This window comes from Bubalus kerabau, chromosome 23 (assembly GCF_029407905.1).
Source record: "Bubalus kerabau isolate K-KA32 ecotype Philippines breed swamp buffalo chromosome 23, PCC_UOA_SB_1v2, whole genome shotgun sequence".
Lineage (NCBI taxonomy): Eukaryota > Metazoa > Chordata > Mammalia > Artiodactyla > Bovidae > Bubalus > Bubalus kerabau.
Genome location: NC_073646.1, coordinates 8631089 through 8648093, shown reverse-complemented (window position 1 = coordinate 8648093; position 17005 = coordinate 8631089). Strand labels below are relative to the sequence as shown.

Below are 17005 nucleotides of genomic sequence, written 5' to 3'. Positions count from 1 at the left end.
GATCCCGGAATGCAACGCGCCGCTACGCTGCCCTATTAGGGCCCAGCACGCGCTATTAGCGGTTCCGGGAGCAGGTGGATTCACTTCCGGCACCGGGCAGTGGTACCATGGTAAGAAAGTGACTGGTGGGGAGCGAGGGAGGTGACGTGCTTTGGGGGTCCGGGGCAGGCCTGGGGCAAGTATGCAGACGCCAGGGGTTCTCATTCGGAGAATCTGCCAGAGGGACATCCGCGTGGGTTTTAATTTGCTACTTCCCGCCTTACTTTGCCCTCCGGTCACGTGGACCAACAGCTGGCGATAACTAAAACTCACTGAGCACTCGGAGTGCATCAAGTGCGTTTTGAAGTCTTTCAAACCATCATCACATTCAGTATATTCTGGATCCCCGTTTTGAAAGATGAAGAAACTGAGGCCCAGAGAGGCGGAGTAATTTGCCCAAGGATCCACAGCTGGTGACTGTAGCAGTCGGGATTGGAACCCAGATCTGACTCCACCGCCCAAAGTATCTTTCACTGCACTATTCGAGGTGTGAAACTGCGCCTCATGAAACCCTAGCGCAGCGGGTTGATGCCTCCATCCCTCCCTCCTCCTTCGTTCAACGCCTTCTCAGTCTAGGCCAAGAAATAGCGTTTCATTTCAGACCCCAAGAAGACGCTTTCATCTAACCGAGAATTGGGAAGTTATTGTGATGACTATCTCCCGGGTTTGTTCCCCACCAGGACACTGATGGCGTTTCTTGCCTGAGGAAATGTCACACAGGCTATGGATTATTCAGTGGCAGCGTAGAGCTGTCCTTTCGCAGGATAACTGTTGAATGAATGAAGGTTGTGCCTCCTTTCCCATATTTACTTGAACTACCTGGAGGAAAGAGGACCACTTTTAAAAATCAGACTCTGCCCCACGACTGGCTGTGGGTCTTTGGGTACATTGCTTGCCTTCTCTGGGCTTAGTTTCCTCCATGATAAAGTAGAAGTGGTGGTCCCTGTGGCGCACAGCTTTCCTGAAGATCTGGAAGGTAAAGCAACAGAGGAGCCTGATGGGCTGCAGTCCATGGGGTCGCAGAGAGTCAGACACGACTTAGCAACGAACAACAGCAAACAAAGCCACTGGCTTTACCTTTCTTTCCGTGTCTGGCAGTAATGCCGATCTCACAGGACTGGCCTCTGTGTGAGGGGCTTTGCACCTGTCCCTTGAGTGATCCGCACGGTTGAGTTCCCTGAGAGAAATGGTCTCCCTGTCTCCCTTCCAGGCTGCCGTCCTCCGAGCTGTGGCGCGGTCGCCAGGGCCAGCCGCCTGGGGCAGGCCCCTCCACCGGCTGTGCTGCTGCGGTGGGCAGGATCCCAGGAGGTGGGTGGGAAGCGGGCCGCCCCCGTCCAAGGAGAAGCCACTGGGCCCAGAGACGGAGAAGTTTCAGATGGTGTACCGGTTCGACGCCATCAAGGCCTTCGGGTACCTGTCTCGGCTGAAGGTGGCACAGACGGCCCTGACGGTGGCCGCCCTGCCACCGGGCCTCTACTGCTACTCCCAGGGCCTCATGCCCTTCAGCTCCTTGTGCCTGGCGGGCGGGGTCGCCGGCTTCGCCCTGGCCATGTTGTGTTGGATGAGCCATTTCTTCCGGAGGCTGGTGGGCATCCTGTATGTGAACGAGGCGGGCACCGTGCTGCGGGTGGCCCACCTGACCTTCTGGGGCCGGCGACAGGACACCTACTGCCCCGTGGCCGACGTGATCCCCATGACGGAGAGCCCGGATCGGCCCCAGGAGCTGTTCATGCGGATCCAGCAGTACAGTGGGAAACAGACCTTCTACCTCACCCTGCGCTACGGGCGCGTCCTGGACCAAGAGCGGTTCACGCAGGTGTTCGGGGTGCTGGACGCGCTCAAGTGAATGGCCTGGAGCCCAAGTGGATGCTGGGAGCCCAGGTGGATGCCGGGAGGCTCCGGTAGGAAGGCAGAGGGTGTGGGCGGGGTTGAAGGACTGGGTTGGGCTGCCTAGAAACTTATGCCTGTGCCCCTGGGGTGAGAAAACTCACAAGGTGGACGTTAGTAGCCGGGTTTAGGAAAGAGGCCCCGAGTGCAGATTCTTCACTGGACTTGCGTGTGGCATCGAGATAATGGCCAGAAGTTTCTGATAGGTTCTCGGAGAAAGCAATGACAGGTTTGCTCAAACCATCCTCTGCTCTGAAATCGGACAGGTATGGGGGACTTGTGATCTGTTAGTTCTCAAAGCCAGGTTATGAAGTCTCTCAGAACCTTAGTTTTCACGTCTGTAAAGTGGGAAAAAATCCTCCTGGTCTCCTGGGATGGTTGGATGTCACTGCTGATGCAGAGCTGGTGACTCGTTGGAAGGGATCCCAGGCAACGGGGAGGGATTTCGCTCGCCCGGTGCTGCGCCTCCTGGTACACCCAGCGGCCGGAGGGGTTGATCGTTTAGAATAGCCACAAGGGAAAAAACCTTGTTAACTGTGCGAGATGCTGGATGTTAACTTACTGTAATTTTACTATATATATATATGTCATTATATTGTATATGTTAATACAATGCTATATGCCAATTAGATCTCAAAATTAGAAAAAAATGGGGAGTATACCTTACAAATACATAAAAACAAAAGGCCCAGATTATTTGATTCTTTTAAATACTTTTTATGCAAAAAAAGAAAATCAGTAATTGCAAAATATTCCACTGAGTGGATGTAGCTGGTCCTTTTAAATGATTTCCATTTTCCATTGTTGTAAAGAATGTGATAAAGATCAAATATTTGGAGAGGTTTCCTTCCTCTGTGTAGACTGAAAAATGGCATTTTGAGAAAGATGACTTTATCGTCAAGATAACATGAAACACGTTTTTTTTTTTTTTTTTTTTGCATGTGTGTGCTCAGTCGAGTCCCACTCTTTGTGACCCCATGGGCTGTAACCCTCTAGGCTCCTCTGTCCATGGGATTTTCCAGGCAAGAATACTGGAGTGGGTTGCCATTTCCTCCTCCAGGGGATCTTCCTGACCCAGGGATCAAACCTGGGTCTCCTGCATTAGCAGGTAGATTCTTTACCACTGTACCAAGTTAGATCTTCTTAATCTACTGCATTTCACAGAAGCAAGTAAAGCATATAATTCACGATGGTTTGGGGCTTCCCTGGTGCCCCAGTGGTGGAGTCCGCCTGCCAGGGCAGACGATTCAGGCTCGATTTGATTCCTGGTCCAGGAAGATCGCATGTGCTGCGTAGCCCCTGGGCCCATGCGCCACAGCTGCTGAGCCTGTGCTCTGGAGCCTGGGAACCACATCTACCAAAGCCCACATGTCCTGGAGCACCTGCTCTGCAATAGGGGAAACCACCGCAGTGAGAAGCGCAGCTGGAGAGTAACCCCCACTCTCTGCAACAAGAGAAAAGCCTGTACAGCATCGAAGACTCAGCACAACTAGAACAACAACAAAAAAAGATAATAAACAAACAAACACAGTTTGTTATCGAAGGCTTCCAAGTCAGCCAGTCATCCCAGACCTCTTATGCTGGGTGTAAGGCATTGTATGTAGTTCAGAAAAGGAGGGGATTTTGGGCCTTTGTGGGGCCGACAGTGTCAGTGGGGAGGAGGCCGGATGCTAAGTGTATGTGTGTTAGAGACAGGGAAATGTGCAAGGCAAGAGAAGAGTAGGGTGGTCCAAAGCAGAACAGCAGCAGGGGGCGAGTTGGGGAGAGGGGTGCAGATGGCCTGGGGCCCGGACCTTGAAGGGCACCCCAGGTGTGAGGAGGAGGTGGGCTGCGGGAGCAGCAAGACTGTCCTGCCTTGGACAGGAGCGGGATGGACACCCTTGCTCAGGGAGGACCCTGATTTGGATCCACATCACTGTGGGGAAGCTTTGCTTGTCAGAGAAGAAGAGAACTCTGAAAGCTTGGGAGCATTTAGGAACAAGAGGAAGCGGCTTTAATTTGTATTTGTCTTTAGTTAATGAAACAAGCGATAGGACTAGGCTTATCGTGGGTTTGTTGTTTCCTCTGTTAATTTTCTCCCTAGGTATCTACATAGAAGTCTCTCCTTTAACAGTTTCTTCCTCTGTGTTAATTTCTGCCAGTCCGAGGCCATGGTCTGCATGGGTGGGGCTGTGATTGTGTGTCTCAGATGTTTGGGAACGCTGTCCAGCCCTCCCCTCACCCCCATTGTCAGCCACGGTGTGTCTGTGGGTTCCCTAGGTAGAGGGGCTGTGTGTGCAGTGGAAGGCATGACCAGAGCCTGGTGGTGGGCCTGGAGGGTCCCAGAGGGCTTTAGACCCACTCAGAAGTGCTGGCTCTTCAGGGTAAATGACATGTGGTTCCATTGACAGACTGTTTTATACCGACTTTAAAACAGCCAGAACCTGACTGCTCTCACCTCCGCCAGCCCCGCCACCCTGATCCAAGCTGCCCTTGTGGCCTCTGTATTATTGCAGCTTGCTGCTTCCACCCTTACCCTGCTAGAGCCTGTTCTCACAGCAGCCAAAGTGATCCTTTGAAAAAAGAGGATTGCCTCACTTCTATAGAAGTTGAAATTCTTACTGTGGTCTAGAGGTCCTGCCTGGAGCATGGCCTGGACCCTTCCCCCAGCTTCCTTGCCTCATCCACAGCTCTGTGCCAATCACTTCACTTGGCTGTATTTCCCTTGCTCCTCTTCCAATAGTCAAGCACCCTCCAGCCTCAGGGCCTTTGTAATGACACAGTTCCTCTGCCTGGAAGCTTTTCTCCCCAGATATCTTCTACGTAGAAGTCTCTCCTTTTCCAGTTTCTTTCTCTGTCTTTACCCTCAAGAAGTTATAGTGTGGAGACTTCCCTGGTGGTCCAGTGGTTAAGACTGCCATCCAATGCAAGGGGCGTGGGTTTGATCCCTGGTTTGGGAACTAAGATCCCACAAGCCTTGCAGCCAAAAAGCCAAAACAAGCAAAAAACAGAGGCAATATTGCAACAAATTCAATAAAGACAAAAAATGGTCCACATCAAAAAAAGACTTTAAAAAAAGTTTATGGTGAGGATTCAGTTATACAGAAGACTTGATTATATAATTATCTAGAACTGTCGGAGCCTGGCTCTACCCTTCCCTCACCTGCTCATCAAGTGCCTTCAACGCCTGTGAGCCTGTTTTCCCAAGGCTGTGCTATTTGATAGTCTGTTCCTGTAAAATGTCTTAAGGATTAATGGTTTGACCTTGACTTATTAGGGGCTTCCCTGGTGGCTCAGAGGTTAAAGAGTCTGCCTGGAATGCAGGAGACCGGGTTTGATCCCTGGGTCGGGAAGATCCCCTGGAGAAGGAAATGGCAACCTACTCCAGTACTCTTGCCTGGAGAAACCCATGGAGGGAGGAGCCTGGTAGGCTACAGTCCATGGGGTTGCAAAGAGTCGGACACGACTGAGCGACTTCACTTTGACTTTGACTTTCACTTTTGACTTATTACAACCCAAAATGAATTCAAATAGGCCTCTTGGGGTACTTGTAAGCACTTCCCTGAGCAAGCTTCAGCCCTGGAGTTTCTGATTATGTCCAGGGTTGGGTCCCCAGAGTCTTTTTGTCAAGCTTGAGGCTAATTCTGCAATGCACCCAGGCTGGGAATTTTTGAAATAGTTGGTCAGGATGGGAAGCACCAGAATAACGTGTCTCTGTGGATTTTGTTTCCCTCAGCCATTTTTTTTTCCCCCTAAAGAATAGGTTCTCAACCTGGGCTCCACGTGTAGAATCACCTAGAGACCTTTAAAAAAAACACCGTTGCCGAGTATTCTTGCCTGGAAAGTCCTCTGGACAGAGGAGCCTGGTGGGTTACAGTTAATGGGGTTGCAAAGAGCCGGACATGACTGAGCAGACCTGCAGGCCCAGGCCCACGCCCAGCTTCCTTAGGTGATGGGGATTTCCATCGTCATCTAGGTTGACAGTCACAGCCCAGAAGTGTCAGCGCAGTGGGAGATGAGAGCCTAGATTCTCACCAGTTTTGGCGGGAAGAGCCACCTCTACCCACTCCAGTATTCTTGGGCTTTCCTTGTGGCTCAGCTGGTAAAGAATCTGCCTGCAATGCTGGAGACCTGGGTTCGATCCCTGGGTTGGTCCAATCTCTGGAGAAGGGAAAGGCTACCCACTCCAGTATTCTGGCCTGGAGAATTCCATGGACTGTATAGTTGCAAAGAGTCGGACACGACTGAGCAGCTTTCACTTCAGTCCACTTCCAGGACGTGTGGTTTGCTCGCACAGTACCAGCAGAGGGCGCACAGAGCAAATGCATCATTCCACCCCTTCATTCCTGCTGCCCCCCTGCAGCCCCCCACAATCCCAGGTCACCCTGTGGCAACAGAAATGGGTTAGGGCCTCCGCAGTGCACCAGGAGGGCAGCACCCAGGAGCTGTCCCCGTGCCCCAGATTAGCAACAACAAAACCAACAGGAAATGGGGTGACCTGTAGCATGTGTTTTCACATGGTAGTTGCTGTGGACTTAGTGTGTCCCCTCCTAAAATTCGTATGTTGAAACCATAGCCCCCGCCCCCGCAGCCGTGGGATGGTGTTTGGAGGTGGGGCCTCTGGGAGGTGATTCTTGTTAGATGAAGTCATGAGGGTGGGGCCCTCATGATGGAATCAGTGCCATGTGAGGACAAGTAGGAAGAGACCCTCACCAAGGACCCAACCATGAACTTCCAGCCTCCAGACTCGTGAGAAATAAATGTTGGCTGTTTATGCTGCCCTGTCTATGGTATTCTTTTTTTTTTTTAATTCTATTTTTGTTAGTATTTATTTTTTAAAGTTATTATTCTTATTGTTACTTTATATTTTTTGGCTATGCTGTGTGGCATGTGAGATCTTAGGATCTTAGTTCCCCAACCAGGGATGGAACCTATGGCCCTTGCATTAGAAGCCAGAGTCTTAACCACTGGACACCACCAGGGAAGCCCCTGCCTGTGGTATCCTGTTTGAGCAGCCTGAGCTAAGACAGGGGGTCCTACAGACTGTGGTGAGTCAGCTGCAGCCAGGGGCATTCACAGTGTGCAGAGCTGGGGACTGTTGTCCTTACTATGCATGCATGTGTGCTAAGTCGCTTCAGTTGTGTCCAACTCTTTGTGACCCTATGGGCTATAGCCCACCAGGCTCCTCTTTCCGTGAAGATTCTCCAGGCAAGAACACTGGAGTGTGTTGCTATGCCCTCCTCCAGGGGATCTTCCCCGCCCAGGGATCAAACCCAAGTCTCTTACATTTCCTGCATTGGCAGATGGGTTCTTTACCACTAGCTCCATCTGGGAAGCCCTGTCCTTCCTCTCTTGGTTATCAAAACTGAGCCTTACCTTGTTATAGGCCCAGGTAGTCCACCCCCATCCCATCATAAACAGGCACATTTAATGCAATCCCCAAAACAGATCTGATGGGCTTAGCTGCTTGCAGGGGCCCAGCCTGGGGCAAGTTACCCAGATAACTAGGAGCTTGCCCTAGGCTGCTTTAAGAATTCAGGACTCACGAGTCCTAAATGGAAAGCCACAGGGTCCTTTTGAAACCTGAGCAGAATCCCAACTTTTATGGCCTTGTTTTGACTGTGTAGCATTCATTCAACTGTAAATTCTTGCCCGATGAGGGTTAATCAGGCAGGGCCAATACCATCTGGCCGTGTCTGTACCAACCCTAGAGACAAAGCATCCATTTTACTGGTTAACTGTTGTAAGCTACCCTGGGACCTGGTGGGACTTGTCTCCTTGTTGGGAAGTAGATTTTATATTTAGAGCTATGTGTGAACTCCATGCTTGGAGATCAAGTGGCCGAAGGAACCAGCATGTATTCAGCACCTGTTACGTGTCAGGCGATGATTATGTGCTTTTCTTGAATCCCCCCAGCAACGGCTGGAGTTGGAGAGCCGGAAGTTGCACGAGTATGGAAAGCACCATGTTTGGAAGCAAGACTTCTAGCTGGTTGGAACCCCAGCCCTGTCACTCGTGGGCTGTGAGTTTGGGCCAGTCATATAATGGCTCTCTGTTCCCTGGTTTCTTCCTTTGTGAACTGATGACACTAAAAGCACCCACCGAAGGTGGTTGAAGGGACTGACTTCCTACACAAAAAGCACTTAAAATAGCGCTTGGTCCAGGAAAGCCCTCCGCAAGTGTCAGCTGCATTACCATGATCAGTCTCACTCTGCGGGTGATGCTCAGAGAAGTGAAGGGACTTGCTCAAGGTCGCCCAGCTAGAAAGCAGCTGATCATTCTCCTGCCTTGTCCTGCCTACTCCTGGGGGCATGCGGGAAGAAGGACAGAAAAATGGAAACAGTAACTGTTTTTAACAGAAGTCCTGGCACCTTCCACCTACCTGCCTTAGGGATATACATTCAGGAGCTTACACTAATGCTGGCCAGTTCAAGTCCACTTTCTTAGGCCAGTGGCCAGAACGGCAGAGAGAAGTGTCCTGAGGGGTCGCTCCTCCATCAACCCCATGCTGATGGAGTGTGTGCACGCACCACCGCCCCACTGCCGTGTCTCAAATCCCTGCTTCCAGGCTGCATGATGCTCAGCAGCGTCTCCAACCTATCTGAGCATCAGGCTTCTCATTTTACAAACAGGCCGCCACATGCACAGGCGTGTTGTGACAATTACAAAGCCCCAGCAGAATATGGGCTCCCCTGGTAGCTCAGATGGTACCTCAGAATCTGCCTGCCATGCAGGAGACCTGGGTTCCATCCCTGGGTAGTGAAAATCCTCTGGAGAAGGGAATGGCAACCCGCTCCAGTATTCTTGCCTGGAGAATCCCATAGACAGAGGAGCCTGGAGGTCTATAGTCCATGGGGTGGCAAAGACTGAGAAATGACTGAGTGACTCACACTTTCACTTTCACCAGAACATGCTCACAGGTAGCAGATGCTCAAACAAATGATAAATATTGTCATTACCTGTGATTATTCTTAAAAGCACATTTAATGGTAGATATTACTTTCCAAGTGCAATTATTTCATAGATGTGTTGGGTGTCCCAGCCAGAAGGAACACTGAAAATCCTGTGATCCAAACCATACATTTTCCATGTGAGAAAAATAAGGGCTGTGTAGGGGTACGGAGCCAGCTGGGTGCAGAAGCGAGTCAGGAGCCCACGACCCTGCCTGGTTCCAGGTCAGGACACCAGGAAGACCAGAGAGGCAGACTTTTTTTTTTTCTCTCTCTCCGCTCCCCGGCCCTGCCCCCCGCCCGCCCCCACCCCCACAGGTGCTGACTCAGCATCTCTTCCCCGCTTTCCCATGCTGCACCTGCCTGCGAGCTGGTGCCAGCTGGTCCTCAACTTAACCACCTCAAGCGGTGGCAGAAAGAATGCGGTTGAATTGGTTTGGGGTGGGGCACAAGCATTAGGAGTTTTACAAAGCTCTTTAGGTCGACTCCAAAGTACGTCCAGTATTGGGATTTCCCAGTGGCTAAGACTCCACACTGCCAAGGCAGGGGGCCTGGGTTCGATCCCTGGTCAGGGAACTAGATCCCACACGGCACAGGTAAAAAAAAAAAAGATCTCACGTGGTGCAATGGAGACCTGGTGCAGCCAAATAAATTAAAAAATATTAAAAAATGAAGCAACACAAGGTACCTAGTGTGGACTGTCAGTGTCCTGGGCTCTGTGGGTTCTGTGCTCGTCCTCTCCCCATCCAGCCCATTACGGCTGTCCTGGTCGGGCCACCCAGTCATTTCGAGGCCACAGATTCCCACCTGGTGGTCCAGGCGCTCTGATGTTCACAGTGGGCACTCGGGACATTCTTTCGAGAATGCACGTTGATTACCCCCTTACCCCAGCCCTTCGGTGACTCCATCACTGTGTGGCAGGCCCAGCCTGGCTCAGAAGGCCCCCTGGATCCGTGCCCTGCCTTCTTCTTTGGCCTGGTCTCCAGGCTCTTCCCATCTCCCTGTCTTTGTGATATAGTCATGCTGAACGCCACAGACCTGCCTGCCTCACCCAGCCTTCAGCTGGCTGTTCTCTTGGTCTGGAATGCCTTCTACCCCTCCTCTGAGTCATTGGAGCCGTTCTCTCAATCGTGAAGTTGAAATTCAGGGGCCTAACTTCCACCATGCCTCGGGCCTGTCTTTTTTTCACAAACAGCATCCTCCTGTATCCTGGTCCTTAGACGGGCCCATGGCAGGTGAGTCGAGGACCACGCCTTGTCCACCCCTGACATGTGGTATACCTTGGATGAACTCTGATGAACTGAATGGCCTCAACAGACTTCCTGAGCCCAAGGCAGACTTAATGAAGGCACAGAATTACCCCAAGACATCCTGAAGAGTTATGATTAAGCACTTATCATACATGCTTAATAAGAACCTGTCAAATGAGTCCTTACCAAAACCATTTCTAACCAAAAAGACCACTTATATGCAGATGTTTCCATTATAAACATTTTGTTTTTAATTTAAGAATACTGATGAACACAGGAAACAGATTGAATTCATGGAACTGGGCATAGGGTCATCCGTTACATCGTGACGCGTTAATTTCTTTATCATTTATTGGCACTGTCAACAGAATACTGTAAACAAGATCATTTTGTATGCGGGTAAGTCGGCGAGGTTCCCTAGCTATGGTTTTCTACCATGAGTTGATATATAGATAGATATAGACACGTATAGATATATAGACAGATGAATGTTGTACACAACTTTGCATGGTTACTGAGTGTCAGTAAAAATTGTAAAAAAAAAAACAACACCCATTTATAATAAAAGTGAGGATGTGCTAAGATTTGCTATTACTGGACCTCGTTTTTCTGTAAAAGGGATGAGATTTCCTAGCGACACGTACTAAACTCCATGGCACTACTGTGGGATGGATTCATTTCCAGACCATAGGTCACAAAAACTCTTCTGCACCTGTCTTCTGCTCTCCCTGTGTTCCACTAACCTCTGACAAGTTTCTTGAACACTGCTGAGAATCTTTACCTTGAAGTTCTTCCAGCTAGACCCCCCACCCCCAAAAGAGGATGTCTCAGGAACTCACTCAGCCCTGAGTCAATGAGAACTGGCTGATAAATGGCTTAAAAAGTTTTCTAAGAAGTAACTTCCCTTGGTAAGGAGTGAATAAGTCTGGTCGTGACTCTCCAGATTAAAAAAAAAAAAAAAAAAAAGATTTCATTTATTTGTCCATGCCCTATGGGGAGAGAACAAAATATTGGAGCCACTCTCTCCACCAAAGAGAGCCATGTTTCTGGTTGTGCACTGGCTTAAAAACCTTTTGGACTCCAGGAACCTCACTGTATGTTTGGATCCGATGCTAAGTTTCTCCAGAGAAAGCATATGTGAAGCATGGTTTGGTTTGCATTTTGCTTGTTTGTTAAATAAGGCCTTGAATCTAGGGATATTGCCTGTGGAATCTGGATCCCTTGTGAAAGGTGTGAGGCTGTGAACGGATGTGTCTTTGCATATGCTGTTCCCTTTCTGCAACACTTCCTTGCCTTGTCTGCTAGGTGATCTGTTACGCATCCTGCAAAACCCTGCTTGAATGTCACTTTCTCCTTGGACCCTCCTCTGACCCTTAGGTGGATCAGGTCACTCCCTCTGCTTTCCTGATGTTCCCACACATACTGCTGTTATGGCACTTGCCATTCTGCGTTGATTGTTGGTTTAAGTCTGTTGTTCCCAATGGGAGGGTGAGTCCCTTGAGAGCAGGGACTAGGTTTGATTTCACCTTTGGATTTCTGGTGCTTAGCACTGGGCCTGGGACAGAGCAGATATTTAATACAAGTTTCATGAATGAATGACTGGATAAATAAATGAATCTACAAGTGAGTGAAAGTTGTAGAGAGAGGGCACTCCACTTAGCTGGCAGTGCGCATGCCCTTGGACACAGCAGAGCTCCTTAAAAGCAACAGATTAGCACTGAGTGCAGGATGTGGGGTGAACCAGTATTCACGGATCTGTCCATGTTCTTGTTAAACATGTGAGTTTGCCTTTCACTCTCGGCAAAGATAGGTTGATGACCAAATCTGCTGAATAGTGGAAGCGGGAAGAAAAAAAACCAAAGTACTTTGAGATCTTTGGATGATTAGTTATTAAAAGAGAAAAGTGCTGAATTGAGATTCTTGATCTGCCCGGCTCCCCAAAACAGTCAACCAAGGCATGGGTCGACCCCAGTGGCTTCCTTTTGGACAGACTTCCTTCATCTACCGCTAAACCACACCTCATTGCTCTAGGATGACCTGCTGCTCTGTTTTAGAAGCATCTGAAGTCAAATCAGTTGCAAATTGTCTCATCTCCAGGAGAGACCCCCCTGAACCTCAGCCATTGTCCAGTGAAGCGTCCTCTAAGCATCACCTGCCTGGTCCTCTCACACTCACTCGTGGCGGGAAAATCTCTGACTCAGAGCAATAACGACAAGGGAATTGCCGCACCCTGACAGGCTGCATTTTCCTGCCTGGAGCTCTGTGCGTTTAATGCATGACGCCTCCTGCAAGAAGAAACCTGGTCCTGTAACCAAGTCCCTCTGACGGAGTGGAAAAGCCGTTCCTGGGGCGCTGCTCACATGTGGAGCAGAGGTGGATGAGAGAAGCTAGAGAAAGGGTTTCCCCCCGACCAGGGGTCCAAAGTCAGACCCCAGAAGCTGGGAGGACAGGAACGGGGGAATCTCTGCTGTCCCCGGCCTGGGCTGACACTCCCGGGAGTGTGTCCCAGGGTGATGGGCTACAGCTTTCCTTTCCAGGAGGGAGGTCTGGGCTGATGCCTAACAGGAGGAAGGGGACTTGGGGAATGAGGATGGTGACTAAGACTGTTTGGTGATGCCACCCAGAGATTCTCCCAGGACGAAGCCCCATCAAGGAGAGAATTCACAGTTTGGAGAGGAATCCCCAGATGCATCGGGGGAGTGGCTAGAAGACTCCCTTCCCACAGCCCAAAGCTCAGTCCCATGTCCCTGCCATCCTGGCCTTTCCATGCTCTGTCCTGCCCATCACTGCACTGCCCATGGCACATGCTCAGAGGGGGATGAGGGGGACGCGAGTCTGTTTGCATAGGACAGGGGAGGGAGAACCAGCATCCTCCCCTCTCTGAATGTGTCCCTCGAGTGGAACGGAACCAGGAGTCCCAGCCGCCAGCCCTAGCAGCAGGTGTCATTCCCTTGACTGGCTTCAAAAGGTATTGGGGGGGGGGTCCCTGGTGAGCAGTTATGTGGCCAGGACCCCCAGGGACCATCCTAAGACTAAGTCCAGGGCTCAAGCAGAATCTCTGAGCTGAAAACCAATGTGCGCCACCGGCTCCGCGGAGACGGAGACCCCAACCAGCCCCTCCCTGCCCCCAAGCCACCAGAGACATCCCCTCCTCTTCATGAGTAACCTTCCAGTTTATGCCTTCACCTCTGTAACTTTGAGTGAAAACATGAATTAGGCGAACTAATCAATTGGACAACGGTTGAGGTCGGGCCATCCTCAGAGCATGGAGGGAGAGGGCTTCTTTACTTGAAGTCAGCTAGGATGTCACTAAAGATATTGAGGAACAGGTGGGCATGGTGATCTCGGAAGACCAGAGTGGGACGGAAGCGGATGGACTTGTCGCCGCAGCCCCCCAGCATCAGGCCTGGAAGGAGAGGCAAGGGGTGGGTGGGTTAGGGGCTCGGGCTCAGAGTCACCTGCTGCGGGTCCCCTGGGGGCGCGGTCACACAGGGGTGCTACCATCCATCTGGACTGTTTCATCCTTCCGCTAGCCACCCATCCAGCCTTCTCGTTGTCTCCCATCGCCCAGCTCACCCACCCTTCTCTCTTCCCTCCCTCCCTTCCAACTGCGAATGCCAGCTCTGTTGCCCCAAACTAGCCCTGCTGATGGAGAAACCCTGAGACCAACTCCCTGCCTTCTAGGAACTCACGGTGCGGCAGGGAGAGAAAATAAGTAAAGAACTAAATTACAGCACTTCCCTGGTGGTCCAGTGGTTAAGAATCGGCCTGCCAGTGCAGGGGACACGGGTTCGACCCCTGGTCCAGGAAGATCCCACGTGCCATGGAGCAGCTAAGCCCGTGTGCCACACGTGCTCTAGAGCCTGTGCTCCGCCACGAGAGAAGCCACCACAGTGAGAAGCCTGCACACCACGCGGATAGAGAGTAGCCCCTGCTCCCTGCAACTAGAGGAAGCCTGAGTGCAGCCAAAAGTAACTGAATAAATGCAATTATGAAAAAAAGTAAGTTACAAAAGTGTGGGCAGGTCAGCAGCATGTCCAAGATACGGAATCTGCTTATTATTATTTTTTAGCATACGGGATCTTAGTTCCCCAATCAGGGAGGGAACCTGTGGTCTCAGCAGTGAAAGTGCCGAGTCTTAACCACTGGATGCCAGGGAGTTCCTGGAATTTATTTTTAAAATCTATTTATTTATGGCCTGTGGGAATCTTAGTTTCCCGGACCAGGGTTTGAACTCGTGCCCCATGCAGTGGAAGCACAGAGTCTTAACCACTGGACCACCAGGGAATTCCTGGAATCTGCTTATTTTACTTTAAAAATCTATTTATTTATGGCCTGCGGGAATCTTAGTGTCCTGGACCAGGGACAGAACCCATGCCCCCTGCAGGGGAAGCGCAGAGTCTTAACCACTGGACCATCAGGGAGTCCCCAAAATGTGCTTATTTTAAAGGGTGACTTCACCTTTGACTAGATTGGGGTCCTTGCCTGGGTTGCACAGCGTCTCTGAAACTTGTTTTTTTTTTTTTCCATTCTCAAGAGGAGATGAATTACCCTGCCCTTCAGGGTTGCTGCTGGGATCCTCTAAGATGGTCTACATGAAAGACACTGGCTTAGACACCCAGCAGGCACTCTGATCTCCCCCACTTAAAACTTCCAGGGCTCCCATAGCTCTCAGGAGAAAGTCTGGAATCTTGAACCTTATCCACCTGAACCTGATTCATCCGCCGCCACCTCTGTCCCTTGTCACACTCTAAGCCCCGTCTCACCCAGCTAAAGGAACACCTCCCTCCCTCTGCCCAAAATGCTCCTTCTCACCTTCTTCACCTGGCCAACCGCTATTCATCCAGCAAAATGCTGCTTCCTCCAGGAAGCCTTCCCTGATCTCCTGGACATTTTCCCCATCTATTTGCTCTCTAGCTCCTTTTCTTCCATCCTAGGACTTAAAACTGTAATAGGTTGTTTCTGAAATATTCTCTTCGATGTCACCCCTTCCTGCTAGACTGAAAACTCCTTGAAGGAAGTTTTCCTGATCCTTTCCAGCATAGGCACCACCTACCTTGGGGAATATTGCCACATGAATCAACATACAAATAAAGCTCCCTGGTAACTTTCTCTTCTTTTGAGAAAGGAGATTCAGACTATTTTTAGTCCTGTGAAGGTTCACCTCTGTGCCCTTATTGGGCCCCCCACCAGGAACTGTGGTCACTCCCCCCGCCTCCCTGCCCCCCGCTGCCCAGCTGCCTTACCTTTGTTTCTGGCTATTGAAATGAGTTTATTCCGCACTGATTCGTCTGGAGTGTCAAAGGAGCAGAAGGTGCCTCGCCCTCTGACTCTGCTGATGAGCTGGGGGAACCGGGCCTGCAGTTGGGAGACAAGGCAGGCATCAGTGCAAAGGAAGGCAAGACTTCTCTGGTGGTCCAGGGGTTAAGAATCCGCCTGCCAATGCAGGGGACATGGGCTCCATCCCTGGTCCGGGAAGATCCCACATCCTGCGGGGCAGCTAAGCCCCGTGCACCACAATGACTGAGGCCCGCATCCCAGAGCCTGTGCTCCGGGGCAAGAGAAGCCACCGCAACAAGAAGCCTGCACGCTGCAACTAGAGGTTAGCCCCTGCTCACTGCAACTAGAGAAAGCCCATGCAGCAACGAAGACCCGGTGCAGTAAAAAAGAAAAGAGCCAAGGCAGCCATCAGTCTACGTGGACCTCATGGCCACTTGGCTCAGGGCAGGGACAGCCTCAGAACAACAGGATCCTTGCAGAGCCCGGCCGGCCCTGGCACGTCCACACTTCGGCACCGACAACTGCAATTGGGGCCCAGCTGTCCCCCCAGGGGACACAGAAGTGTCTGACATTTCCCTGCCACCCTGGCAACGGGGGAGGGAACGGGCAGGAGGAGGGAAGGTCCTTCTGCTCCCATCCTTCCCAGAGGCTTTTTCTAGCACCTGCTCCCACCCAGCCTCAGTCTAAATGCAAATCCAGTCCAAGAAAAGAAAAAGAAATCCCCCTTTGAGCTACATGCAGCACAGTTGGAGGGGCTCAGCTGTCTCAGCAGCCACACTTAACCCCTTCAGCATCTACAATCAGGCAGACCTGGGTTTAAAGCTCCCCATTCCCATCCAGAAAATGAGAATTATATTCTTCTAACTTCAACTTGTTCTGGCTTAGGGGTGCCAGAAAAAAATACAAGACACCCAGATAAATTTCAGATAAGCAAGTTCTTTTCTTTTTTAACTTTTATTTATTTATTTTTGGCTGTGTTGGGTCTTCCTTGCTGTGCGAGCTTTTCTCTAGTTTCGGTGCGTGGAAGGCTACTCTCTACTCGTGGTGCGTGGTTTTCTCATTGTGGTGGCCTCTCTTGCTGCGGAGTACTGTAGGGAATATGCTATGCACAGGCCTGTACTATAATTAACAGAGCTTCTTTGAAAAATAAGAATGACTTTCTCATCGCCCCCAGGCGAAGGGCTGGGAGCAGTAAAAAGTACATCATGGAAAAACATCTTGAAAACAAGATGGTGAAGTACTGATGTGACTGATGGAAAACCATAGTGACTGTTCCCAGAGCCTTGAGGGAGTTGCTGAGAAAGGGTGTCACTAGCCGAAGGGCTAAACAGAGTCATGGAAGGCCTGAAGGTTTGACATTGAAGACTGTGCATTGTATATCTTTATCCCCGATATGAGATTGTAAAGAACAGATATCTCTAGAGCACGTACCAGGAAAGGAAAAAGGTAAGTGAAGTCGCTCAGCTGTGTCTGACTATTTGCGACCCCATGGACTGTAGCCTACCAGGCTCCTCTGTCCATGGGATTTTCCAGGCAAGGGTACTAGAGTGGGTTGCCATTTCCTTCATTGGAAGGATGCTGAAGCTGAAACCCCAATACTTTGGCCACCTAATGCAAAGA

The 17005-nt window shown here is 50.7% G+C and overlaps 2 protein-coding genes across 4 annotated transcripts in view; one reads left to right on the top strand and one right to left on the bottom strand.

The window, feature by feature from the left end:
- The first annotated feature begins 54 nt into the window (after positions 1-54).
- TMEM186 (transmembrane protein 186) lies at positions 55-10654 on the top strand. The gene is made up of 2 exons (XM_055562270.1): positions 55-110; positions 1250-10654. Exons 1-2 carry the CDS (start codon positions 108-110, stop codon positions 1883-1885), a joined length of 639 nt encoding a protein of 212 aa, XP_055418245.1. The 5' UTR covers positions 55-107; the 3' UTR covers positions 1886-10654.
- ABAT (4-aminobutyrate aminotransferase) overlaps positions 10333-17005 on the bottom strand; it is an 88897-nt gene continuing 82224 nt past the window's right edge. For all 3 annotated transcript variants that reach the window (XM_055562262.1, XM_055562264.1, XM_055562263.1), the window contains 2 exons: positions 15352-15463; positions 10333-13511 (listed from right to left, as the gene is read on the bottom strand). In XM_055562262.1, coding sequence (XP_055418237.1) covers positions 13390-13511; positions 15352-15463 — 234 coding nt within the window. In that variant the 3' untranslated portion in view covers positions 10333-13389. The remainder of the gene's footprint in view (positions 13512-15351; positions 15464-17005) is intronic.